At 39.4% G+C, this 27,221-nt stretch overlaps 1 protein-coding gene across 1 annotated transcript in view; it reads left to right on the forward strand.

The window, feature by feature from the left end:
* Positions 1-26,597, forward strand: part of frmpd3 (FERM and PDZ domain containing 3) — a 216,096-nt gene extending 189,499 nt beyond the window's left edge. Inside the window, exons 13-14 of the mRNA XM_060831992.1 lie at positions 12,646-13,596; positions 23,665-26,597. Of these exons, the coding sequence (XP_060687975.1) occupies positions 12,646-13,596; positions 23,665-26,597 (3,884 nt within the window). The remainder of the gene's footprint in view (positions 1-12,645; positions 13,597-23,664) is intronic.
* Positions 26,598-27,221: the final 624 nt, after the last annotated feature.

Below are 27,221 nucleotides of genomic sequence, written 5' to 3' on the forward strand. Positions count from 1 at the left end.
GGATGATGTACCCAATTTCCTATCCAGCTCCATTTTAATTTAATTCCCTTCCTATCTCCCTACCTTTCCTCACTTTTGTTGAAGGGGCTGTGCTTGGTTTTTATTATTAGAGGCATGGGTGATTTAGTGGTGGGGTATAAGTAAAGAAAAGTAACTTGGGTGATTTGGTGGTTACAAGAAATGTTCAGAGGTACATAAAAATATCTCTAGATAAAACGAAGAAAACAAGAGGATTATTCATGGTTACATCTGCACTTGTATCTATTGAGGCAGAGCATGTGGTGTCCACCAGAACAAAAGAGGCCTTTAGAGACCAGTGGGCACTGTAGGCCTGAGGTGCATCCCTTTTTTACATGTTTCTGTTAACCGTTTGATTGAATTTTTGTTATCGTGGCCCCACTGGGGACTGTCTAATCATTTGATGTCCTAAAAGAGTAGAAAAGAGGATTGAAAGGGCTCTAGTGGTGGCAGTGGTTGTGTCTCTATCTCTGAATAGAAGGCCTGAATTCCAGCCCCACCTGTTTCAGAGGCATCACTACATCTCTGAAAAGGTTGATATAGGAACTATCTAGAAAAGAGGATTAGTGGCACTAGTGTACCAAAATTATGAGTTTGTAATGGTTGGTTCCTCAATATATACAACACATGGCTCTTTTAATTATTAGTATTTGTTTGTTGTGATGAACTTTGTGACACAATGGGTAGCATCCTGCCTCGAATTCAAAACTCTAACTACAAGTCCCATCTCTCACTGGACATGATGGCAAGGAAGGTGCATTCATAATGGAATGACACAGGGTGATTATCAACCAGCAAATTCTTCCAACACTGGTCAATGACAGGTGGTAAGAACAGGAGAGATTCCTGGTACACCTTGTCTTGGAAAGAAAGTTGGAGCCTCTATTATCTGAATCCATAGCTCTAGATTATAACAAGTCTGTGCAAAGTGCTTGCTACTACAGCAACCTGGACTCTCTGAGGGAACTGGAACACACCAAATTATTGTTATCTTAGAAACCTGGCTTCGTGCCATTTTGGATTGACATCTGGGGTCAATGGTCATAGAAAAATGTTGCTTCATGTTTTCATTTTCCTGTCTCTGGTATTGTCTTCCATTCTCTTTCAAAGAGAATGCTTCATACTCTGGTAAGCTTTCAACAGTTGCTCAGTTTATAGCAAATGCACCTCTAAGCATGTAGTCCACTCGGGAACCTTCAACACAAAATCTAAACTGACAATCCAATGCCATACTGAGAGGGTGGTGTACTGTTTGAGATGCTGTTTTTCAATTAAGTGTTAAACCAAGCCTGGATTGCCCTTTCAGATGAATGCAAACGATCGAATGGCACTATTTTGAAGGAGAGCAGTTCTACTTCATGTCATGTCCAATGTTTATCATTCAATCCACATTACTAAAACAGATTACGTGACAAAGAGTACATTGCTGTTTATAGCACCATGTTGTCCAAACATTGGCTACTCTGCATATTACCCAAGTAAAAGGTGAGGTCTGCAGATGCTGGAGATCAGAGCTGAAAATGTGTTGCTGGTTAAAGCACAGCAGGTTAGGCAGCATCCAAGGAATAGGAAATTTGACGTTTCGGGCCAGAGCCCTTCATCAGGAATGAGGAGAATGTGCCAGGCAGGCTAAGATAAAAGGTAGGGAGGAGGGACTTGGGGGAGGGGCGATGGAGATGTGATAGGTGGAAGGAGGTCAAGGTGAGGGTGATAGGTTGGAGTGGGGTGGGGGCGGAGAGGTCAGGAAGAAGATTGCACGTTAGGAACCACAAGGAATGAACTCAGATTTCTCCAGTTTCCTCATTTCCCCTCCCCCCACCTTGTCTCAGTCGGTTCCCTCAACTCAGCACCGCCCTCCTGACCTGCAATCTTCTTCCTGACCTCTCCGCCCCCACCCCACTCCAACCAATCACCCTCACCTTGACCTCCTTCCACCTATCACATCTCCATCGCCCCTCCCCCAAGTCCCTCTTCCCTACCTTTTATCTTAGCCTGCCTGGCACATTCTCCTCATCCCTGATGAAGGGCTCTGGCCCAAAACGTCGAATTTCCTGTTCCTTGGATGCTGCCTAACCTGCTGTGCTTTAACCAGCAACACATTTTCAGCTATTACCCAAGTACAATGACTACTTTGTAAAAAATACTTCATTGGCTATTAAGTACTTTCAATGTGTTGACATCATGAGTGATATAAATATAGATACTTCATTGATTTATTTCCACTATTAATAAGGTGCAGTGAGTATAAGAATGTCATGTAACTGCAATACATTCACAAATTACAGTTTGAAGCTAACCAACTAAGAGGACTGTACTAACTCCACCAGTACGCCACCGCCCACATTCCCAAAACATAAAATTTGTAACTCTCATCCCACTTTCTATCAATGTTTGCAAACCTGTATCCTTAAGATGTTAACACTGCTTCACAACCATTTGCATTTAGTTGGTTTTTGAGGAACTAGTTTTGGTGAGACAGTTAAATTCAGTTTTTGGAAGAGAAAGGTAGTATTCCAAAAGATTCTGCTAAAATCTTAGCATTTGACTGCTTCACATCTCCCATCCCCTCGAGAAAATATTGAATCAAGCTTTGGAAAAATTCCAGCCATCAGCCACTGACTGATATGTCTTGCAAAGTGGCTATTCTTTCAGTGAGCCTGACACTGAATATTGTCAGGCTACTTCACAGTTGGGTGCTTCACAGCTGAGCCTAGCCCTGTACTCATTACTATTCACACATGTACCCTTCCAACAGGGAACACAGAATATTGGCCAAGCTAAATATTCCTGGCTGATTTTTTTCTTCTCTAGCCAAATATACTGTCTTGCCATAGTCCTGCTAACCCCATCACAATATCAATCATGAGTTGAACCACGAACTTTGTTCTTTGTAAGATGTTGTATTACATGGGCTGGTGCATTTAACTCTGGCAAACCTTTTTTTCCCTTAATTTTTCATGAAAGTGATAACTTATTATTTTGCTGTCGCAACCTGTGATGGAATAAAGCAGTTTCTGCATTGATCTATTCATTACATATACTTTAATACAAATCTTAAATAACATTTCCTCTCAACATCTTGCATGTTACATTTGTGCGTAGGAAAGTGTCATTGCAACATAGCGTACATGTTTTGACAGGTGTAGAGTTGCTCAAGCAGGTTGATCATGCAGCTCATAAAATTGGAATCTCACTATTGTTCAACCAAAATACTGAATGGCACAAATGGATACCTATTCTCAACAGATATTCAAATCAAGGCTCACTTCCAACAGTTGCATTTCAATCAAAGATAAACCTCTCTTTGATACAGACATAGGAAAGAGAGTCTTCTGCTGGTTTCCATCTTTTGCCTTCCCTCAGCTAATGAATCAGTAGTCCTTCAAAATGAACATCATTTGGAAGTCACATTGAGGGTAACAAGGGAAAAGAAAAGAACTCTGGAAGGAGGGCTTCACGATTCATTACCGGGAGTGACTCAATAGCACTACTACTGAGCAAACCCTGAAGTATATAATCTGCTGCAATAGATCTGCAGTGGAACCGACAAAGAGAAAAGGCTGAGTTGATCTGAGCTTCACTGCCATAGATGCCTCTGTCCATGACAATATTAGTGAGAATTGCAGAGTCCTTGTGGAGACCAAGTCCCATCTTCACAATTTGAAAACTCTCCATGTTGTGAAACCATTGGTTTCTCTCTCTACAGATGCAGCTATTCATAGAGTATTTTCATATTTCTGATTTTTGATCAAGGGAATTGGTTTACTTTTCCTCATTGTTCTCTCCCACTAGAATTTTAGTGCTGCATAACAAAAATACTAGACAACTAGCTTTTCATTCAAGAATGTTCCATGGAGTGCAGATAGAGATGGCACTTTACAATCATCAGGGATTTTCTGGTCAGAAAGCAGATGCATGAGTGGTTAAAAATATCCAGAAAAATTACCTACCGATGTTGTCTTTCTACAGTTTTCAACTGAAGCTTTCTTCTGAGCTATGGGAGTTTCCCTTCAAGTTGCTACGAAGATTCAAAGTCTAGAAACTGCAAAATAATCCTATCCTAAAACAGAAACAACATCAGCATCTGCCCTGTTTTCACCAATATACTTGCACTGGGCCATGAAAGGGAGATAAGTTAGTTCCATGCAGCAAATCTCAGCTTGTTATGAAGTCTTCTTATGCCATTTGTGCTTTACTATATTTTTGACCATGTAATATGCAGATCATTGCATTCAATTGAATCAAGTTATCTTGAAATTTATTTACAACACTAATAATTTATAAGGATACAATAAGAGATTTATACACAGCTTGGACTTTGCACATAGAAATTACTGCACATTTCACACAGTTGACTGACTCCATTACACAGAGAGAGTGACCGAAGATGACGCAAGAATTTTTATACTCGAACATTAGATGTTGTGATGTCATGTAACTCTCTTAAGTACACACTCCAGTCTAGTCGGGGAGCTATGCCATGAAATAAACTTACGGAGAAGGATATGTATAAGGATGCATATTCCTAATTGTCTCTATATATTCAGATTGCACTTTCGTGATCATACAACATGACCAGATCTGTTCCTTATGATGATGACATGTTAAAGTAGTTTCACTCTGTGACATGCTCTGTTGCTGCCAATGGAGATGGATGGATTTTGCCTGGCACAATATCTTCAGTATCTAAGTAATGATCCAATGGTAGGTAGGTAGGTAGTTGATGATATGCAGTTTAAATATATTGTCTATTTCTTCACAAATCTTGACCATTTCTTGACAAAGTCATATGATCTAAGCTGGATGCAATGATCTAATAGCTTTCTATAACTCAGTTTGTTTATGTGAAATGTGTCTGCTTTGTGCTGCTTCTGGGTTGAATGATTGTCTCTATGTTCTTGAACTATTTTCTTCCTTCTTTCCAACAATGCATTGTACACATATGGCTGTGTAGTGAGAGTCAAAAAAAAGAGCTATGCAGATCTGTTTCCCAAACAGAAGTGTTGCTGGATATTGCCTAGAGGGGTAGCACAGACTTAACATAACTATCCAAAAATGTTAGCAAGTCACTTTACATTTGATGATAATGGATTCTTTGGTCTGAACAGTGTATTCTGCAAGACCACTCTATTGAGAGTAATGAGAAGAGGCGATATGTTGAACATTCCATTTCTTGCATGTGTTTTGGAAGAACTCACTGGTGTACTGTGTGTCACTGTCAGACACAATTTGTTGAGGTACACCACAATATTGAATATGGCAGTCAATGTTGCAACAATTGTTATACTACTGGTATTTTTGATTCACAGCACTAAAGGGAACTTAGTGAAGTAGTCAGTCACCAGAATGTAATTGTATCCTTGAACATGTTAAATCATGCACCATGATTCAGGAGGAATCCTGTGCAGATGGAGAGGTTCTCTTGATGGTTGAGGTTGATGGAATTGACATACTTCTCACAGCTTGATAAGTTCAGCAATTGCTTTATTAATGCTGGACCAATATTTGAAGTCATGCATGAGTCTCTTGGTTTTTGTTGGTGTCCATATCACCTATGATCCAGCAGGTCCCAGCATTAGGTTAACAGGAATATGAATTGCTTGCTCTTGAAGATTACATTTTTGAACAGTTACTAGCTTGTCTCTCAATGACCAGAATTAAAATACCAACTTGGGGATCTTTTGGATGCCTTCAGGCTGACAATGGCCTTTTTTTTGACCTGTTGCACCTGATGATTATCCACCTTGCTTGTTGCTGCCCTGCATGGTTGTAACAAATATGTAAGAGATTGATGTTAACCTTTGGAATCTTTGATGTTGCACCTGATGTTTTTATAATAACGTGGAGATCCATGCATGTCAGTAGAGTGATGATTAAAGGTCTTAGAGAATCAACCATGCAAAGGGTTTCAGATGACCATCCTAATGATCCATATTGGCATTTAAGACAGACAGTGCCAATGCGTAGGACTCAGATGCTTGAAATAGTTAACTTATTTTGTGTAGACTGCATTGCATTGTGCTAGTTTCCTGAGTACATCTTATGTAAGATCCAAAAGCATTCCATAAGCTAGCATTGGTGAAATCACATTCTGTATCTTTGTATCAATATCTACAAATTGGTTGATTGTTTTATCTGGCTATGGTCAATATGACATGAACTCCAACCTGTGTATTGTGGAGTTGGCTCTGTTCAGGTTGAGTCGGTGAAATCTGAAAAGAAATTATCAATATCTTTGCAGTTATCATTGGAACTACCAGAGGATTTTATTCATCTGAGCCCTCTGGTGCCCAAATCGAGAACAAGGTTGATTGCCTGTTGTTCTTTGACAGTTATCTTGTGTTTCAGAAAGTGAAGATTGATTCTTTGCTTAAGTAACTGAAGTTCTTGCAGAATGTGACTATTTGACAGTCATGGTTAGATGCTTGCTTTCAATCATTCTTTTGTTTAGCTTTATGCTGTCTAAAATACAGTGTAAGAATCTGTCTCATTGTGTAGAACTTTTGTATTTTTTTGTTGGCTTATCAGGATATTTTTATATTACATTACTGTCCTTTTAAAAATTATAGACTTTTAGAGGCAGGTTTTGCCTGTAAATAGTGTTTGCACCAAAACAAAAGGAGAGATGACAATAATGTGGACTTTTAAAAACTTTTATGCAAATTTGGAAAAAGAAAATGGCAGACTAGCCTAATGTTAGAACACAGGTAAGCCTTATTAATGTAAGTATTTTTTTTATACTTATATGCTGTATTTTCTTCTAGAAGTACTTTAGAGATGTCCTCTTAGGAACATTTAAAATTCCCTTTTTTAAAAATTAGATCAGCAGTTTCTTCCCTTTGTTTTTTTTTGGAAAAGGATAGAGAGAAAGGCAGAGAGTTTACAATGCTTCTGTCCAGCTTGTCATTGTAACTTCAGCTCTGAATTTAAACAAATTGACTGTTCGGGAATAAAAACTTTCATAACTACCACTCTGCTGTCACCTTTTCAGGCTTTAGCATCCTTTACTGCCACAAAATAGCTTTCACAACCAGCTTTTAGAGCCCAGTTGCTGCTACCATAAAGCTATTTGTGGTTTATTAACTATTAATAAAATATACCACAGATAGTTGTTCTGCTGAGTCAGATATCTTGAAGATAATTTGAAACATTAGCTACTTACAAAGCTACAATATCACAGTTTGTGTCCTTGCATACTGTTGTTACTGTGCACCACATATATATAACTGACAGATTACACACACACCATTATGTAGAGAGAGGGACTGAAGATGAAACTGGTGCCTTTATACCAGAAAATCACATGTTGTGATGTCATGCAATTGTCTTAAATTTACAGGCCATCCTAGTATAGTATCTTTGCTGCAAATGTGTTGCTGGTCAAAGCACAGCAGGCCAGGCAGCATCTCAGGAATAGAGAATTCGACGTTTCGAGCATAAGCCCTTCATCAGGAATAAGAGAGAGAGAGCCAAGCCGGCTGAGATAAAAGGTAGGGAGGAGGGACTAGGGGGAGGGGCGATGGAGGTGGGATAGGTGGAAGGAGGTCAAGGTGAGGGTGATAGGCCGGAGTGGGGTGGGGGCGGAGAGGTCAGGAAGAGGATTGCAGGTTAGGAGGGCGGTGCTGAGTTGAGGGAACCGACTGAGACAAGGTGGGGGGAGGGGAAATGAGGAAGCTGGAGAAATCTGAATTCATACCTTGTGGTTGGAGGGTTCCCAGGCGGAAGATGAGGCGCTCCTCCTCCAGCCGTCGTGTAGTTGTGTTCTGCCGGTGGAGGAGTCCAAGGACCTGCATGTCCTCGGTGGAGTGGGAGGGGGAGTTAAAGTGTTGAGCCACGGGGTGATTGGGTTGGTTGGTTCGGGCGGCCCAGAGGTGTTCTCTGAAGCGTTCCGCAAGTAAGCGGCCTGTCTCACCAATATAGAGGAGGCCACATCGGGTGCAGCGGATGCAATAGATGATGTGTGTGGAGGTACAGGTGAACTTGTGGCGGATATGGAAGGATCCCTTGGGGCCTTGGAGGGAAGTGAGTGTGGAGGTGTGGGCGCAAGTTTTACATTTCCTGCGGTTGCAGGGGAAGGTGCCGGGGGTGGAGGTTGGGTTGGTGGGGGGTGTGGATCTGACAAGGGAGTCACGAAGGGAGTGGTCCTTGCGGAACGCTGATAGGGGAGGGGAGGGAAATATATCCTTGGTGGTGAGGTCCGTTTGGAGGTGGCGGAAATGGCGGCGGATAATACGTTGTATGCGCAGGTTGGTGGGGTGGTAGGTGAGAACCAGTGGGGTTCTGTCTTGGTGGCGGTTGGAGGAGCGGGGCTCAAGGGCGGAGGAGCGGGAAGTGGAGGAGATGCGGTGGAGGGCATCGTCGATCACGTCTGGGGGGAATAATGGCAAAGTATAGTATCTTTGCCATTATATATCTTCCACCAAGGATAGGAAATTCTGAATCATCTGACAATTATCACTGCAAAGATACTCATTATTGTCTGAATATATGAGTGATACAACATCCAAAGATTCACAAATTGACTTCCAAATGAAAGAGCAACTTTTTAAAATTAAATCTCAGTTGCAAAACTCTATTCTAACAAGTTTAATTGTTTACTTTAAACGAATGACAACTTGACCCGTCACTAATCTGGGTTAAAATTATATAACTATAGAAAGGGTACACATTCACAGATTGCAACAATTATTTATTTCCGATATATCTAACAATATGCTTCCACACATATTCCCTTTCTCTTTTTCCAAACAGTTCTAATTGATATATTTACAAAGCAAGCTACCTATAATAAACGTTCCAGTCAGTGGTTTGCAGGAGCATTACCCAATATTAACTTTAATCATAGATTTTAAAAGGCAAATGATTTTAGTTTAATGTATTTTGAGTGATTAAATTGGTTTTCTTTTATTCAGTCAATAAAAACAAGCTAGAAAAATTTACAAATTACAGGTTAGGTTTATAAATATTTGAGTCAGACTGAGGTAAATCCCAATGTTTTAAGAACAGTTCATCTGCATTCTATGTAGATGAGTCAAGTGGTTTTAAGTAGTTGACTGTAATAAAGTGCAGTTTATAATGATTTCTTGGTATTAGTATAATTATGTTTCAATCAATAACTTGATAGTGTTGTCAATTATGTACAAGTCAACAATCTCAAATTAACTACACAACTTTGTATTAAAAGACATGAAAAGGAATAAAACAGTAGATCTCTTAAAGCTCTCTGAAAAGTTTCTTATTTCAGCAAGGCATCTTCAAAATTTATAACTATAAAAAGGTGAGCCTTAATGGGCAAAATAATCTGACATTGTAATTCCTTAGCTCAAGTGTGGTCAACTTCCATATTCAAAAATATCATCTGACAGTTAAAACATAACATGGTAGTTCATTAGCACTTGGCATGAGGTTTGTTTCAAATTTTACCCCGACATTGACAAGTTTCTCCTTTATTTGGATTAAGCGACTCAAACTGTCAAGAGTCATTCTTCTCATTAGTTGACCATGCTGCCATCAGCATCAAACTATAACTCAATGCCACCCCATAGTCATCCAATGTAATATTATACTTCTGGATTAAAAATGCATGAGAGAGCTCTTTGGCTTTCCAGTCAATCGAGTTACTACATTAATTTGAACTCTTTCAATTTATTTGCAATTCCAAGTTCTTGCAATGAATGTTCTTTGGCATTGGGGGTGAAGTGGAAGATCGTGATAAAAGATGTGAGAAGATTGGCAGAACATCTAATTCTTCTGTTAATAACATGATTCCCAATCCAGCCTTCTCTGCCCTTGGAAGACCAGTCAACTAATCAATTCTCTGAAAATGTCTTATCCTATACTCTCTCTGATGCTAGCTAAGATCATGATAAACGAATATTCTCTTAATATTCTTGATGGTGATATTTAAACAGTATTAAATCATGACTAGGGTTTCCATGAAAATGCAAATATTGTAGAGAATCAAGGAAAAATATTAAAAGGTTTGGCAATCATACACAAAAGTGGTTTAACCACAAAGTATTGATTGAAACTGAAATTAACTGTAACAATGATTACAGGTATAGTATTAGACAATGATGTGTATGATGATTTTTAACTATATGTATTGTACCTGCAAATCTTATATGGCCATTGAAGTAAAGAAAAGTATTTATCTAATTTCTGTCATGAATGGCTTCATTACCATTAATTTCAATTTCTCAAATCCACATTGAATATATAAGAATGCAGAAGTTTTTGATCTATTTACATTCAGTCACTTGTGCTGTTTTTCTTTCATTTTGTAGGTCTTGCTTCTTTAACTTAATCATGCAGCAAATATTTGGAAATGAGCCATTGATGGTTGATAAATTATTCACAGAAATATTGTGCAGACATCCATATTTATTGCAGTTCAGAATTATATATTAACATAATACAAAATGAAGTGAGTTTGCTACACACATTTCATACTTATCAATATGAACATGTAATGCCTTCACATGCATTTGTATGCTATACACATGGGTGTTTACAAATGTAAAACTGCCATTCCATTAGTTTTCGTCTGAAGGCATTGCTCAGGTTTGGTTCAGGTTTACCTTCTGATAATGGTGAAATATGTCATGTAATACTTGGAAATATTGAGTATGCATAAGTGGATATATTAAGGTACATTTTTATATTAAACACGTAGTATTAGTGTTCCTCCTTAATTATACTGCTTCTTAATCCAGCTATGTATATTAAGAAAATGCACATCACCCTCAGTAGAACATTTCACCATAAAAAAATGACATAAACTGCAAACCCAGAGTTTTGTAGAAATCTACGTCTAGTTGACAAAACCCCAAAATGCATAGGATTTAATCCAGAATGTTATGTTAGTATTGTACCCCTTGGCATTGACCTTACCAACATTGGCTGTGTAATGGAAGAACAACTCACTTGCATGGAGCTAACATGCACCCAAAATGCAATAGGCTGAATTGGTCACTTGCCTTCCACCCACTGCCTAAAAATTTCATTTGAAAGAGAGGTTTTACAACTCAATCCAATTCCGTATTTCACCATTTTTTGACTTCCAATGTACAAAATATAATAGTTTCTGAAAAGAAATTGTCCTTTTTGGTTAATAAGACCTTAAGACATAGGAGTGGAAGCAAGGTCGTTTGGCCCATGAAGTCCACTCTGCCATTTAATCGAGGCTGATGGACATTGCAATTAACCGGATTCTCCCTATAGCCCTTAATTCCTTGCGAGATCAAGAATTTATCAATCTCTGCCTTGAAGACACCCAACATCTCAGCCTCCATTGCATTCCGTGGCAATGAATTCCACAGGCCCACCACTCTCTGGCAGAAGAAATGTCTCCTCATTTCCATTCTAAATTGACCCACCTAATTTTAAGGCTGTGCCCACGGGTCCTAGTCTCCCCACCTAATGGAAACAACTTCCCGGCATCCACCCTTTCTAAGCCATGCATTATCTTATAAGTTTCTATTAGATCTCCTCTCAACCTTCTAAACTCTAATGAATACAAATCCCAGGATTCTTAGATGTTCATTGTATGTTAGGCTTACCATTCCAGGGATCATCCGTGTGAATCTCCGCTGGACACGCTCCAGTGCCAGTATGTCCCTCCTGAGGTGGGGGCCTAAAATTGGACACAGTATTCTAATTGAGGCCTAACCAGAGTTTTATAAAGTCTCAGAAGTACGTCACTGCTTTTACATTCCAACCCTCTTGAGATAAATGACAACATTACATTTGCTTTTTTAATCACAGACTCAACCTTAAAATCAGCATTGAGAGAATCCTGGACTAGCACTCCCAGATCCCTTTGTACTTTCGCTTTACAAATTTTAGATTAGATTAGATTACTTGCAGTGTGGAAACAGGCCCTTCAGCCCAACAAGTCCACACCGACCCGCCGAAGCGCAACTCATCCATACCCCTACATTTACCCCTTCACCTAACACTATGGGCAATTTAGCATGGCCAATTCGCCTGACCTGCACATCTTTGGACTGTGGGAGGAAACCGGAGCACCCGGAGAAAACCCATGCAGACAGAGGGAGAATGTGCAAACTCCACACAGTCAGTCACCATTTAAAAAATAATCCATGCCTGTATTCTTGTATCTAGGTCATTTCCCTCTTCTGGACATGCCTTTCCCCTTGACAGGGCCAACTTCAACCCTACTGAAAGCCAGTGCACATATTGTATCAGTCTATAGTCTAACACCAAGATCTTAATGATGCTGTGAAGCAAGAACTCCACACTACTCCTGTGCCTTTTAACTATAGGGCCTAACAAGGGAGAGTGAAAACTTCATGGGCTGGGATTTCCCAGCTAAGGTGAGGACCAGGGGTAAGGCTAGGACATGAATACATTTATTCATGTCTTAGTACGTTTTGAAATAGTTCCGCCCTGTCAACATTATGACAGGAATACACTGAAGTTGCCATGGAAAATCATTCAATTGATTCCTACTGCTTACCTGCTCAAATTCTGCTAGGTGGAATAGGGATTAAATTCCCCTCTCCTTCTTTCTCAAATAGAAGGATATATCAAATATTTTTCAAACAGACAAGGAAAGCAGAATTTATTATTGAAGATGATGATATTTTTCCTTTTCATTAACAGAACACAGAAATATACAAAACATTCTGCAACCAGAATGGGCTATTTCGTCATCAGGTCCTGTACTAAAAACCGAGGGAAGAGGTATGAGTTGTCCTCACAAACTCTCACACAACAATGAGTCTCAGACTCCATGCAATCTGATGGTAAGCACCCCAGAGTCCAATCTGTTAAGATTTCACATTTTACAAATGCAAGAAAAAAGAAAAGAACTTGAAAATCAAATCGATATTAATGAAAACCTCGTCTTCTTTGAGGAGTCAAGGCCAAGAACAAAGTCTGACCCTACGCCGAAAACTTCGAAAACAGGACAAAGCAACTTTGACAAGAATGGTTCTGGGTTTCAAGGATTTCTGAGCAGGGGGAGAGCTAATACATTAGACAGCCAGATGAAAATGGCAATTGCTTACGCCACTGATCGCCATAATTGTATGTGTCCAAAAGTCCCAATGCAACTATCCAAATTGAATAGTGCTAAGATCGTTCCCATAGTTATCACAGAAAATGATGACCTGCTTTGTGATGCTTGTAAGGTCAAAATGAAAAGTATTCCTAAAGGAGGCAGTACAGAGAAATGTTTAAACTCTTGTAATTACCGGGATGACATTGTCGACCTGACAACTCTCCCTCTGCCAGGAAGTGATGAGGAACAAGATGGAGATGAATGCCATTTTCTACTTCCTACATTGGCTGCTCCTCCACCAGGTTTCAGGGATAATAGTTCGGATGAAGATGACTCTAAGCGAAGGACCAGTCAAAGTCCCATATCCAGTCAACAGCCATGTGAAATACGCTTCAGTGACATCCCAGTATCACTAATTGATGGTGTTCAAACAAGGACTGTCAGACATCGAGCCCAGGAACTGGATGATGCTCTGGTTTCTACACTACAAGCCCTGGAAGCTTTAGCTGCAGCTGAAGAGTGTCCTCGTAGTCAACCACAAGAAGGTTCAGGTAACACAACTATCAGATTTTGGTAGAATTTCAAAGCTTTCAAGTTTCAAAATTGAATTTCATTCAGATTACAATTTACTGTTTAACAATATGTTTAACAAGATTGGCAATAAATAATCAAACTCTCCTCATACTTGGTCAAGCATCAGCTTCATCACACCAAGCTATTACTGTGTTTTAGGATTTAGTTATAAACATTCTTACAAAATGTATTTGCAAGTGACATTCACAAGGAAAATCAAAGTTAAGGGAGAGTTTTTTTTTCAAAATATCCTGTTTTCCCATCTGAGACAATAACCATGAATTCCTTTACTACTGAAAAAGTATCAGCGTTATCACTAGCACAGTTGGGATTCTCCCCTAAGTAGGACATTCTGGTGAAATCTATTACAGGGAGCATTCTCATTTACAAACCTTATTTCACATAGTGGAAGCTGCAACTTCAAATGGCTTCAGATGCAGTGAAGTTTGCATGATCCCAGGAAACAACGCTGCAAGCATTATTTGGCATCTGGGTTTTAATGGCATTTAAATAGTATAATTTTTCAGTATAATTCATCACATCATCATAACATCATTTGTTTTGCAAAACCTTCTGCTGAATTTGTTAATAGTTTATATAGAAGTCTTTTTGACTGCAGCTTTGTTTTCTTTCATCTGTAAATTACAGAATTTTTCTGATATTTATCAATGCTATCTGTCAAGGCTTCCTTGGATCTGGTGTCGAGCTTCTGCATGTTAGCTTTCTTCTGGTTAGCATTATATCGAATGAAAGCATCTTTTGCAATGTGAGATATAGTAATATTGTGTAATTAGAAGTTAAATAATGGGTACATTTAGGTGCCTGCACAGGAACACAAGATATAGGATCTGGATAGACCATATAGCCTGACTGGTCTGCACCTTCATTCGAAACAATCATGGTTAACCTTGCCTTCAATACCAATTTCCCATCCACTCTCCATATCCCTTGACTCCTTGAGAGATCAAGCATCTGGCTAACAAAAGGTCGAAACACATTCAAAGTTGGAGTATTCACAGCTCTCCAGAGTAGGAAATTCTGAAGAATCCCAAACCTTTAAGTGAAATAATTTCTCCTTATTTCAATCCTAAATGATGAGCTTCTTATGCTAAGACTCTGCCCTTCTGCTTTAGGTACCCTGACCAAGCAGAAACAATCACTCAGCTCCACGTAATCAATCCCTTTCACAATCTTGTGTCTGTCAATAAGATTGCCATTTATTCTTCTTAATTCCAGAGAATATAAACACAATTTACTCAGGCATTCAGAATAGCACAACCCTTTCACTCAAGGACAAATGTAATGAACCTTTGCTAACTATTGTACTATCTTTAATATGGAGACAAAAGATGTATGCAGTACTCCAAATGTGGTCTCAACAAAACCCTGCACAGTTGAAGCATCGTTCCTTGTTTATTCCTGAGGATCATTTATTCCTGTGCTCCAATTAACTTGCAATTAAAGGCTGGAATGGATTGCATTGAATGTACTAAAATGAACTCTTAAATATAGAGCTAATTCAGAATAATCTGGAGAATGCATCTACTAACTGAGGTGCCAACTTTTTAAAAAGGTTATAGAAATAGCATGTTACAGGCTATTCTAGCTGGACATTCACATTTTCAGAAGATGATGAAGGAACAAAGTAAATATTGGAAAGTTAGATATATTGATGAAGGTCTACTGTTCATAATTAATATTGTGAAACAATAATCATACAGAAAGCCAGACCATTACTATTCAGAGGGTCAAACAAGCATTGATAGTCATTGCTCTAGCAATGAACACAAAGTCAATCATTATAGAACTGTGAATTAGTCATTTGAGAAAGTTGTGAGGCTTGAAGAAAAATGCTACATTGAAGAATGAAAATAATGATGTTGAAAACACAGCTTACTTGTACCCTTTTACAATTTTGTACCAGCTACTCTTTGAAGTCTAGAACATGATCAGTGCTGAAAGCAGATGTGTTCCCTTACAATAAATGAATTAACATTTACTTCCCAATCTCTAGTTAAATGTTAGCATTAACTGAGAATTGTAATATGTAAACCTTATTATACAATAATCTTAAAACATTATTTCCAGTCTTCATGGAAGATAGATTGAAAAATATATGACCAAGGAAAGACACTAGGTAGACTAACATGAAATAGATGAATGAATGAACAGAATTTTAATAATAAAATATCATTACTCCTAGTCATTCTTTGTTTAGTGAAATTGATATTATAACTTTTGTCACTATTCTATGTGAAAACACAAGCTAGTTGACTCAAAGGTTAGATTGCAAAAAGTAAGCTTGATTGGCACTACATCCACCGGTTCAACATTCATTCTCTTCACTAGGAAGGCACAGTGGCAGCCGTATCAGAAAGGCTTTTTTGTCAGAATGTTACAAATGCATGAGCTCTCCACCTAGAAGGACAAGGGCAGCAGATTCATGGGAACACCGCCACGTGGAATTTTCCCTCCAAAACACACACCAGTCTGACTTGGAACTACATTACCATTCCCTTAGGGTGTCAACATCCTGGAACTCTCTTCAAACACTACATGAATTTTAAAAAGTGACTCTTCACTTCCTTGTCATTGTCATGAAGGAACAGACAATTAATTCTGGCCTAGCCAGTCATGCTTTTGTCCCAAGAAAAAATCAAAAATGTGTTCACTCTGCTTTTGGGTATTTGTGAATCTAGGGAAGGGGAGCTATGGAAGAAGAGAGACAAAAGCAATATTTGGTAAATACATTGCACTCAGCAGCAAAGCATTAAACAACCCGTCAAAGTTGCAGCTCTCTGCATGTTGTTTTCCTTTGAATTGGAATCCTCTGGTGTCTTATATACTGGAATTCAGTAGATTAACCAGCAGTCCTTAAGTATATACACATCAGGGATTCCCTTGTTTTCACCTTCCACCTCACCAAACAACGTTCATCAGATTACACCTCATCATTTCTGCCACTTCTGATGTGGTGTCACCACTGAACTCACCTTCCCTGTAGCTCCTTCTTCAGCATTCCAAAGTGACTGTTCCCTCTGCTTGTTCACTCCTCAATCTCCCAAAACATCCCCTCAATGCCACATCTGTTCTTTTATTTTCTCTCTTCCCATTGCCTAGGACTCCAAAACCTCACTCCAGCTGTAACACCATCCAAACTTTACTCGCCTAAATGTGGTCTTCCCTAAACTGGTGAGACCAAATACAAATTGAGTGATTGATTTGTCAAACACCTTTTCTCAGTCTGCATGAACCTGGCATTTTAATTCTCACACTACCATTGGCCTCCTGCTCAGTTCCAATGGAGCTGATCAGAAGCTTGAAGATTAGTACATTTTTCAATAACATACTTTACAAATTTTTTGATCAACATTGAGTTCAATGATTTCAGGTCATAAACATACCTCTCATTTTTTTTCAGACAGCTGTTGGCAATTATTCTGTTGTCACCATTTCCACCTCCTTGAGATCCATGTTTTTTTTTACTTCTCATATTACTTCTAACTTGTGTTTTTCATTATCCCTTTTCTCATTAATGACTAGAAATTCATCTGCCTCCTTTTTAGCAGTTTGTGACTTGCCTTTGCTGATTCACAAAATTGTTTACCAAATTGTAGCATAAGTGTGCGTGGGTTCCTGGCTATTGCATCCTATTTGCATTATCTCTGTATTCAACAGAGATGGTACAATGCTGGACTACAGAGTGTGATTAAGCTAGCTGCTTTTCTTAAAGTTACAATGAGTTACTGGAACTGAAAGTATGAAAAATGAAATACCATGAAAAAGAGAGAATTTTAGGGTGGGGCATGTGGCACTCGAAGCATTAATTTTTTTTAATACATTCATTCATGGGATGCAGGCATCACTGGCTACACCAGCATTTATTTCCCAAAGGACAATTAAGAGTCAACCATTTTGTTGTGGGTCTGGAGTCACATGTAGGCCAGACCAGGTAATATAGTAGTTTCCTACCCTAAAGCATTTAGTGAACCAGATGAGTTTTTCCAACGATCATCAATGGTCATCATTAGACTCTGAATTCCACATTTTTATTGAATTCAAATGCCACTATCTGCTGTGGCAGGATTTGAACCCAGATCCCCAGAATGTTACCTGGATTAACATCCATCAATAATATCACTAGGCCATTGTTGCCCCTTGGTGGAAGAGTTATGCAGGATGAGAGATGCCTTCATTCTGTACTGGACTAGGAAGTCCAGAGGAATATGTATGGAAGTCAGAACATCAGTTAATCCTCAGAGATTGGTCTGAAGAACCTGACTATAGTGCAACAAGATGTCTAATGACCTCACAAAGGTAATCACTGTCAATAAATGCATGTTCACCCATTATTTTGAATGAATTATTCTATGAGCTTCTCATACTGGTTAATATATGATATCTGCCTCTTAATCAACAAACAACATTCCCTGGTACTCAAGATGTAATCGCCAGGTTCTCCACCTCAGCCTTACTCACCCACCCGACTCACCTTCCTTTGCCTACATATCTCCAGCTATTCAACAATGGCAAGAAAATCATACACGGTGCCACCCGACATTCTGCACAATCTGTCACAAATTAAGGTGGTACATTGTAGTAGAGAGCAGAATAAAACCAATGGCACCATGAATATTTGCGTTTCACGCAGAAACTGTTCTCTGCAACATTGGACCAGATATTATGGAGCCGGAGCCGTCCAGAATCACTGAGAGCATTAATGATGTCGGTCTTTAATGAATTTACTCCCAGCTCACCTTCATTCTGTAATCAGACACACTGAGAAAGCTACTGATGTTATGACCATGAATGTCTTGTTTCCTAATGTATCCCTGTTCCTCACACCCATATTCCTCTCCTGCTTTCAGCCATCTATCTGCTCAGCCACAGCAGCCCAAGAAGGACAAGACAGAAACAGCACCATAGTAATAAAGACATTTATCACTTGATCTAATACTCAAGGATATCAAGTCAGATATTGTGCATATCTTGGAAGCGAGTTCATGTTTGAGATCAGAATGTGGTGAATCCTCAGGCATAACTAGGCTGCAGCTAAGCCAGGAGTAAAGGACGATGTTCTTGCCAGCTCAGCAGTAAGTCAAGTCACAGAACAGAGTTTTAGAGTACACCAATAAGGATCTTGATAGGGTGATATACAGGATAACTGGTGGCATCACACACTGAGGTGCTGAGTGTATATGTAGTCCTACTAGACAGCCTCCATCTCACTGTCAAGAAGCATGGAGATTGGTGACTCCAGATTTGCAGGGAACATTGTGCAATGTTTGCCTTCTCCACAATCTATTCCATTTTCCAGTTATACTGCAGACCAAGACGTTCTGCCATAGCTGCTTTCTCCTGTTGCAGGCTTTGAGTTCACTATTAATATGCTTCTCTACTGTCCCTACAACAAACTTTGCAAAGCAGAAGCTCACCATAACACCAGAGCATTTCAAACGCTCTTCAGTAAAAGAAGTTCTTAAAAAATTACCCTTCCTGTAAGTTATGTGCCTGGCACCTTAACCAGCACAAGGTCTGTAGAGATTGTAATGAAGTCAGCCAGGTGGACTTCAGAATCTGAGTTCCCTGATTGGGGCTGTTAATCTGGTCCAATCACGGAGCCCTGGTTCAAAGATATAAGCAGGAGTGTCAAAGGTTCTGCTTACACTGAGAGCTGGCACTGAGGGAGCTGGACCAGTGTCAAACAGTATGCATATGTAAATAAAGGGTGACTTAGTGATGGGACACTGGCTTCCGTGAAGTTATTTCAGTGGCAATGAGAGAAAAAGATAATGTCCTGAAGAAATTCACTTGCAACAGCCATCATGGGGTCAGCCTGTTATCTGGGGAGCTTGACTTGTTCGATCCTGTCGTCAAAGACTGGGCCCAGTATGTGAAAACAATGCATTATTTTTCTAGGTAAATTACTTTGGGACAGATGAAAAGCAACAAATAATTCTCCTGACAGCTTGTGGACCTGCAACTTTTTTTAGTTATTAGGAGTCTAACATTTTCTAAAGCAACAAATATTAAAATCTTTCAAGAGTTGATGAATTTAATTAAGGAATAATATGGACCCAAGCCTCCTCTATTTCTGAGACACTATTGGTTTTATTTGGCAATTCGAGAGCCAAGGGAATCTGTGATAGAATTTTTGATGAGGTTAAGACGACTGGCAGAGACACGTGACTTTGGTTTAACCCTTTATGAGTTGCTGAGATGCCATTTCGTATGTGGGGTTAATAATATAACTATGCAAAAACAGCTAACTCGCTGAAACCTGGACTTCAAACAGGCACTACAACTGGCTTTGTCTTTGGAAAATGCGGCAAGTGGAGCATATGTGTTACAGGGTATTCCAGTGGAAGTGAACACCCTTGCCAGGCTGACTGAACTTGGGCAACACTTTGAAGTGAAGGTAATTGTGTAGCCTCACTCAGGACATACCCTGAACAGAGGGATTCTCAGTCAGCCCACAACAAAACCTCAAAACAAAGCCAAGCCTCAGCCAAATAGTTAAAATTATCTTCAGGATCTGGGCTGGCAAACCATTGTAGTCGCTGTCGGTACACAAACTCAAGACGGTAAAACAGTCCCACTAGCTAGAATATGCAGTACAAAATGTCCATTCAAATAAAATCTTTTTGTCCATACAGAAAAATTTTTCTACAAGTCCAGGCTCAAAGTAAAATATCTGAAAGGTCTCACAATCCAATCTGCTTACTCCCTTGTGAAGAACAATAATACAAATCATCAGTTGGATATCAGTTTAGAGCTTTGGCGACATGAAAGCTGGAAAAAAATGAATGCACTTCCTGGTCTGTGCAACTGAAATGATGTACCTTAACTGTGCAATTATTTCAATTGAATCAATTAATGCTGTTTGCTGAAAAGTATGTTATATATTGCTTTGCAAGGACATCATGACAGTGGTATATGCTGATGCACTTATATCCCCTTCTTCCTGTTACCAATGTGCTGTAAGAGCAGCGAAAAAGGTTCACCCAGCAACAACATGTATCACAAGACTACACCATCCTCACTAGAAGCATGCACCAACCAGAGATACATAATGTATGCGGTGCATCACAGAACTAGAATAAGAATGAAAGTGCAAGTAACGTTGCGAAAATGTATAAGGAGCCAACCTGAAGACTAAAGAAGGCTACAAAACAAAAGGCTACAGAACAAAAGATCTATTATTATTAGAGAACCTGATGAATTGCCCTGTGTTTCACATCAGCTAGCCATGAAGCTGAAGATCTTGTGGATGCACAATCTACTTAGCTCATTACAGAGCACAATACCGCATTGACTCACATTTCAGCCACAAAGCTTTTTCCTGTTCAGGCGACAATTTTTTAAAATCTGTATTGGATATGGATATGGCTGATTACACCTGCATTTGTTACCCATTCCTTAATGCCCGACAAAAGGTAGTAGTGGTGGTGAAGAGTCATATTGAAGTACATGTGGTGAAGATTTTCACACTGTACTTTAGGGAGGAAATTCCAGAAATTGCCCCCAGCAACAACAAAGGAATGTTAATATATTTGCAAGTCAGAATGGTATATGACCCAGAGGAGAATTGGAGGCACAAGTGTTCCAATACACCAGCTGCCTTTTTCCTTCTAGATAGCAGAGGTCGCACATTTGAATCTTGTTGAGCAACCACTAGTCCAATTCAAACCCCAGCAAGAGATAGTTTTGTCTAATTGATCACCTGCCAATTGCAGAGGCCATCAGGTCAATCAAGGCAGCCTTTTAGCAACAAACCAAGTTGCCAATGGTCCCACAGGCTCCATACCCTAACAATGGAGAAAGACAATGAACCATAGCTTCACTCGTGAATAGGCCTGTGGAGGTGTTTCTGCTCCAACCTGTTGGGTGTAGGCCTTTAATTTCTAACTTGAATGCATGAGCACGATACCTCTGTTTTAGGGGCTAACATCCTGGTATTGTTACTGGTCTTCCAATTGGATCTGTGTCATTGAGGCCGCGCCTATCACACTTAATAAGAGTCCAAACACAGAGGGACCAAATAAGAGGCCACATGCCAGAAGGTTGTACTGGAGGGCATGCTAAAAACATGAGCAGTTCAGGACCTTGAATAGTCCAAAACTGGGGTTGTGACACTCATTGGAAAATGCCACCTTCAGAAGCTGTTTTCGCTCAGTAGTCAATGTGTATGCTTAGCTTGCAACACTTAGAGGTGCACAGGTCAAATAATGCCACTCAAGTTATTGTCAGTACTCTGTCTGACCCTGTCTCTGGACAATTCATAAGATAACTATCAACAGCAAATAATCTATCCAATCACCTGATACCCATAGCTGATGTTTGGTAGATTATTTCCTACATAGACTGAACTGTCAGAATGAACAGCATGTAGGTAGGTGGTCAGCTAAATCTGACCAATGCCTATAGAAATAAAAGTTTTGCATTTAGAACTTGTCCATAACATCATGGTTTAATACTTAATGAGAAAGCATTACATTCCAGGTGTCACTGCACAGAGCATGATATAAAAGAGGAAAAATGAGTGATTGACTAAAATTAGACCATGTCTGTACCAATGATTGAAAGATGCACAAATCAAAAGCAATTCAATTCAGTCAATAAAAATAGAAAGGAGGAATGAGTGAATTTTATAAAATAAAGTACATCTCTGAGTTATGTAAAAATACATTTTGCTTTCCATGAACCCATGGAATTCAAAACAGCTTTCCGACTAGTCGCTAACTTTTACAGTGTAATCATTGTCAAAACACAGGGAAACTAGCAGTCACTACGTGCACAGCACCTGCCACAAATAGATTGACAATGAGCAGATAAGGTGTGTGTTTTGGCTAAATACCAAGAAAAAAATCTCTTGCTTTTCAACATCGTGCCATGGGATTGTTTCCATCTTCTTGAAAGGGTTCAAGGACTTCAAGTTTTATATTTCATTTCAAAGATAGCACATTTGATGATACTATACTCCCTCAGTATTGCAATAACCTCCATATGCTTATCCAATGCCCGCTTAAATGACCATGAAGAGGGAGAGTCCACCACTGCTACTGGCAGGGCATTCCATGAACTCACAACCCACTGAGTAAAGAATCTACCCCTAACATCTGTCCTATACCTACCACCCCTTAATTTAAAGTTGTGTCCCCTAGTAACAGCTGACTCCATTAGCGGAAAAAGGTTCTCACTGTCAACACTATCTAAACCCCTAATCATCTTGTACACCTCTATCAAATCCCCCCTAAACCTTCTTTTCTCCAATGAGAACAGCCCCAAGTGCTTCAGCCTTTCCTCATATGATCTTCCTACCATACCAGGCAACATCCTGATAAACCGCCTCTGCACCCGTTCCAATGCCTCCACATCCTTCCTATAGTATGGCGACCAAAACTGCACACAATACTCCAGATGAGGCCGCATCAAAGTCTTATACAAAATTAATAAAGACAAGCTAATTCAAATGAAAGGATGTTTCTGATGATTTCCTTTCTGGCTTTTAAAGATGATCAAAACAAGTTCCAGAAAATTACAGTGATTATGAGTCATTTCACCCAATAGCTCTCCCATTTATAGACAATGATATCAATCTCAGTTAGGAACTCATCAAGACATTATCAACAAATTATCAACATTTGAAGTGCACTTACTGCACACACTAGCAAATTGTTCCTGTGGCCAACAACTCTCTGTAAAAAGAAAACCTGCCAACATCTAACCATAGTAATATGTATGAACACATGGCCTTATTTACAATGTCTCATGAAATAAACAATTAACAAATTATATATGTAATCTGCTCACTCTAACCCATCTAATTCTAATAACACATAACATAGGATACATCCCAGTTCCTGCATTATTTTAGTACCTCACTCAATTTTCTTAAGAGGATGAGGCTCACTTTCAACAAAGAATATAACGACAATAATTAGTATTATTTAAGATAATACACTCGCTGTACAGTGTACGTATACAATTCCACACTTGCTGGTTGACTATTGTAAAATACTTTTCTTTTTCTATGTGATCCACAGGTCTGATTTTATTGGCAGCTATGACCCCAGAGTCATCACTGGATTCTGGTCATGAAACAAATTCTTCGGAAATGACAGACATCTCTGAAATGGTTTCAGCAATTAAACAGCACCATCTGATTACTTATCAGGGGAACAGAACTGGTTTAATTATGAAAAAAGATGTGCCCTTGACCGCTGTTAGATGCTGCGCCAACCCGGCCTCCAGAGGAGTTCCTTGTCCAAGGAAACATTGTGGAGAAACAAATACTTTAAGTGCAGTTGCTTCATCAAAACAGAGTCCCTTGCCTGGGGCCATTCGACTCAAACCTGGACAAGTGACAGGATATTGTACAGTTCACGTGAAACCTCAGGTGTTCACTCATTCTAATGAAGCCATGAACAGGCCAGGTAATGGTATTTTTAAGACTACTTTACAACAGAATTGTCCTCATTGCCCAATAGTACTTGAAGAAAAGACATCTAAACAACAAACTGTTCAATCCAAGGAAGATTCTTCCGAGATAACAATTCAGAATGCAGACAAATCGTTTATTCATGTAGAACGTGACAGATCATGTATTAAACAGTTGTCAAATAGCAGAAACTCTGATAATAGTCCAAGAAACTCAAGACCTGAAACCCGACAAGAAAATTCATTAATTTATGGTTCAACAGGTAACTCTCCTTCCCCAATTTCTGGGTATACAGATATCTGTGCTGAATGTGATTCTTCAAAAAGTGAATATTTGAAATATGAAGGGAGCATGCAAAGCAACTCCAGACCATGTGAATGCCATTTGCTGAACGCTTCACAAAGACAAATAGATTCTCACAGCCAAAGGACAACTGTCTTCCATACTTGCACGCCAAAGAACAATGAAGTGACATATGTGAAAGTAAACAATAGAAAGTATCAGCCAGCAACAGGTAAGGAAATCTCAGCATTGTTCAATAATAATCTTATAGGTTTTGTTGATATACCAGCTGGTCAAATTATTGATCATGTGAAAACAGACAAGGAAAATCAACCCAAAAGAACTGGCTCCCCAAATCGGGAATGTTATCTCAGTCCTTATAGGTATCCTGTTGGCACTTCAGGATTAGATAACAATGCAACACAGCAAGATACTGCTGAAAAAATGAAATGTCAGAGTCACATATGTTCTTGTAAAACCAGTGGTAGCTCAGAAAAAACTACTAGCATCCCAATGTATTCCAAGCCTCCCAGTCTGAGTGGTGTTCCGTTGACACATGACTCATCTTCTCCAGAAAATGTCTTTGATGCTAAACAATACACGGCTCTTATCCAAGATAAAGCTAAGTCACAGAAAGGTTCTTTGCTGAATTTTAAAAACCTTTTCTCTGCTACCTTCCCAGCACGATATAAGAAAGAGAGCGATGAGAGACAGGAGCAACTTCAAAAAGTGAAACAATATGAACTTGAGTTTCTTGAAGAATTACTAAAGCCCAAAACCAAAGTTGATGTATTTGCAGAGGATTATTTATATCGCATCGCATCTGGACATTGCCCTTGTCAAATCAAAAGCAGCCCAGTTGGAAACATTCCAGGATTATCCCGAGAGCAACGTCGTAGTTGTGACTGTAAACGTCGAGGATTGGCTTGTAGCTCAATGTGTTTTCCATCAATTCCCAGTTCTATAGAATCACAACGATCAGAGAGAGCTAAAGGACCTTGTGTTCACAAGCAGCCTAAAACCAGTGTTGACCCTTCTGTACCCGATACCAACATTAAACAAAAGGCCATTCGAAGGCGGACCTCAAGTTTGGAATCCAGTGACTATAAATCTGAGCAGCAGCCTGGTGTGTTTTGCATGGTAGCACGCGGTGAGTGCCTGAAAATGCCCCATGGCAAGAAACTGGAGCGGCACCACAGTGCCACCAACATAGTGTCTGAGGCTGAAGTAAGTGAAATAATATCAGAATGTTCAGAAAATGGAACAAATGTGCCAACATCCAAGACTGAAGAATCCAAGAATCTGGATAAAGAGAGTGAATTTATGAGAAAAGTCCTTAAGAACCAGTCTCAGGAGCCAGCCCAGTTTGATGTCCCATCTCACGTAAGTGTTTCCAATGTAGACAAGAAACAAAGAGCTCCAGCAATTTTCTCTATTCAGGGGGACTTCAAACCTTCAAAGTCAGTACCACTTCTCAAAGGAGACATAGCTGACAATAACAGATGCTGCTCCTTTAGGTACTGTTTTTACTATAGAAATTGTGATGTGGCTGATGACAGCAGTGATAAGGATGAACTTTCATATTCAGTCCCAATGCAGCTTCTTCCAGACCTGAGGACTGACAGTTCAGTGACACTCAGTGAAACATTAGCTAAACCTTCTCAAATGTCAGACAAAGATGTTTCCAACGGCAGTGGGGACAATGCACTACAGGAGGCAGTACTGAGTGATGCTGATGGCAACATAAGCAAAATTAATGCTTTGCAGAATAGAGCCTATGTGTTACCTACTGGTTTTATTGATGCCCAGGAAGACACTAGTGAATTGCTATCCATCTTAAGGCAATGTACAGTGAACCGTGGAAACTATGGTCCTAAACTTTATATGTCTCACCTGGATGAGTACAAGCAAATGCTTACACAGAAGTTTAAAGAGTTGAGAACTGCGTGTAGGAGAGTGGCAGCAGTGGATAAAAGTCCGACACGTATGCTTGCAGCTATCTCAACTAGCTTTCAAGTGCTCTGTGGTCTCATTGAGACCTTTGTGCACTTGATTTCTATTGTGCGATCAGAAAGGCAGTGCAGAGAGCTCCTCTCAAAAGTGGAGGAAGTGGTAATCAACTACACGTTTTTACTCCGAGCAGCAGAGGAATCGGCAAGTAAGACATCTGCACATAATTTAACAAAGCAATCAGCATCGGTAACTACAGTAGTGAGCACGTTCACTCACTCAATTAAAACATTAATGAACAAATAACTTCATAAAACTATGCACCCATCATTTGTGTACAAGTTACTAAAGCCGTTTAAACATACTCCAATGTCCTGTGCTTAGCAGTCATTCATGTGTACAGTATCTTATCACTTCCCTCCTGCTTTGTCCTCACACTATGTCCTTGTTATCTTGAATGTATGTGCTAAATATTTCTCCTAAACACACCACACCTGTCTATTCTATCTTACTATTTACAGGGCAACCTTGTCTTTCATTTTTAACCTGAAGTAACTCATCAAAGTTATTACTAAATTCAGATTTTTCAACAAAAGAAGGAAACCATTCAGTTCCAGGCATAAGTAGAGAAAAGGATTGGTAAAAGAGAAATTAAAATGTGATGGAGTTAAATGTATGAGGAGGTTGTTGGGTTGTGTAGAGCTGGAAAAGCCCAAAGAACTGTCGAAACCAGAGTTCCTTATCTAAATATTTTCATCTCTATAAGTTGTAGTGTCTGATTTTATTTCCATTTTCATTTGATCTATTACTATAAACCATGTGGAATAAAATGATGCATACATGTTAGAAAGCTCACATTCTATGTTGCCTCGTAGTTAAGAGATTCTGTCATTTAAATATTGAGGCTTTCATGTGAAAGATTTGGCATTC

This window comes from Hemiscyllium ocellatum, chromosome 11 (assembly GCF_020745735.1).
Source record: "Hemiscyllium ocellatum isolate sHemOce1 chromosome 11, sHemOce1.pat.X.cur, whole genome shotgun sequence".
Lineage (NCBI taxonomy): Eukaryota > Metazoa > Chordata > Chondrichthyes > Orectolobiformes > Hemiscylliidae > Hemiscyllium > Hemiscyllium ocellatum.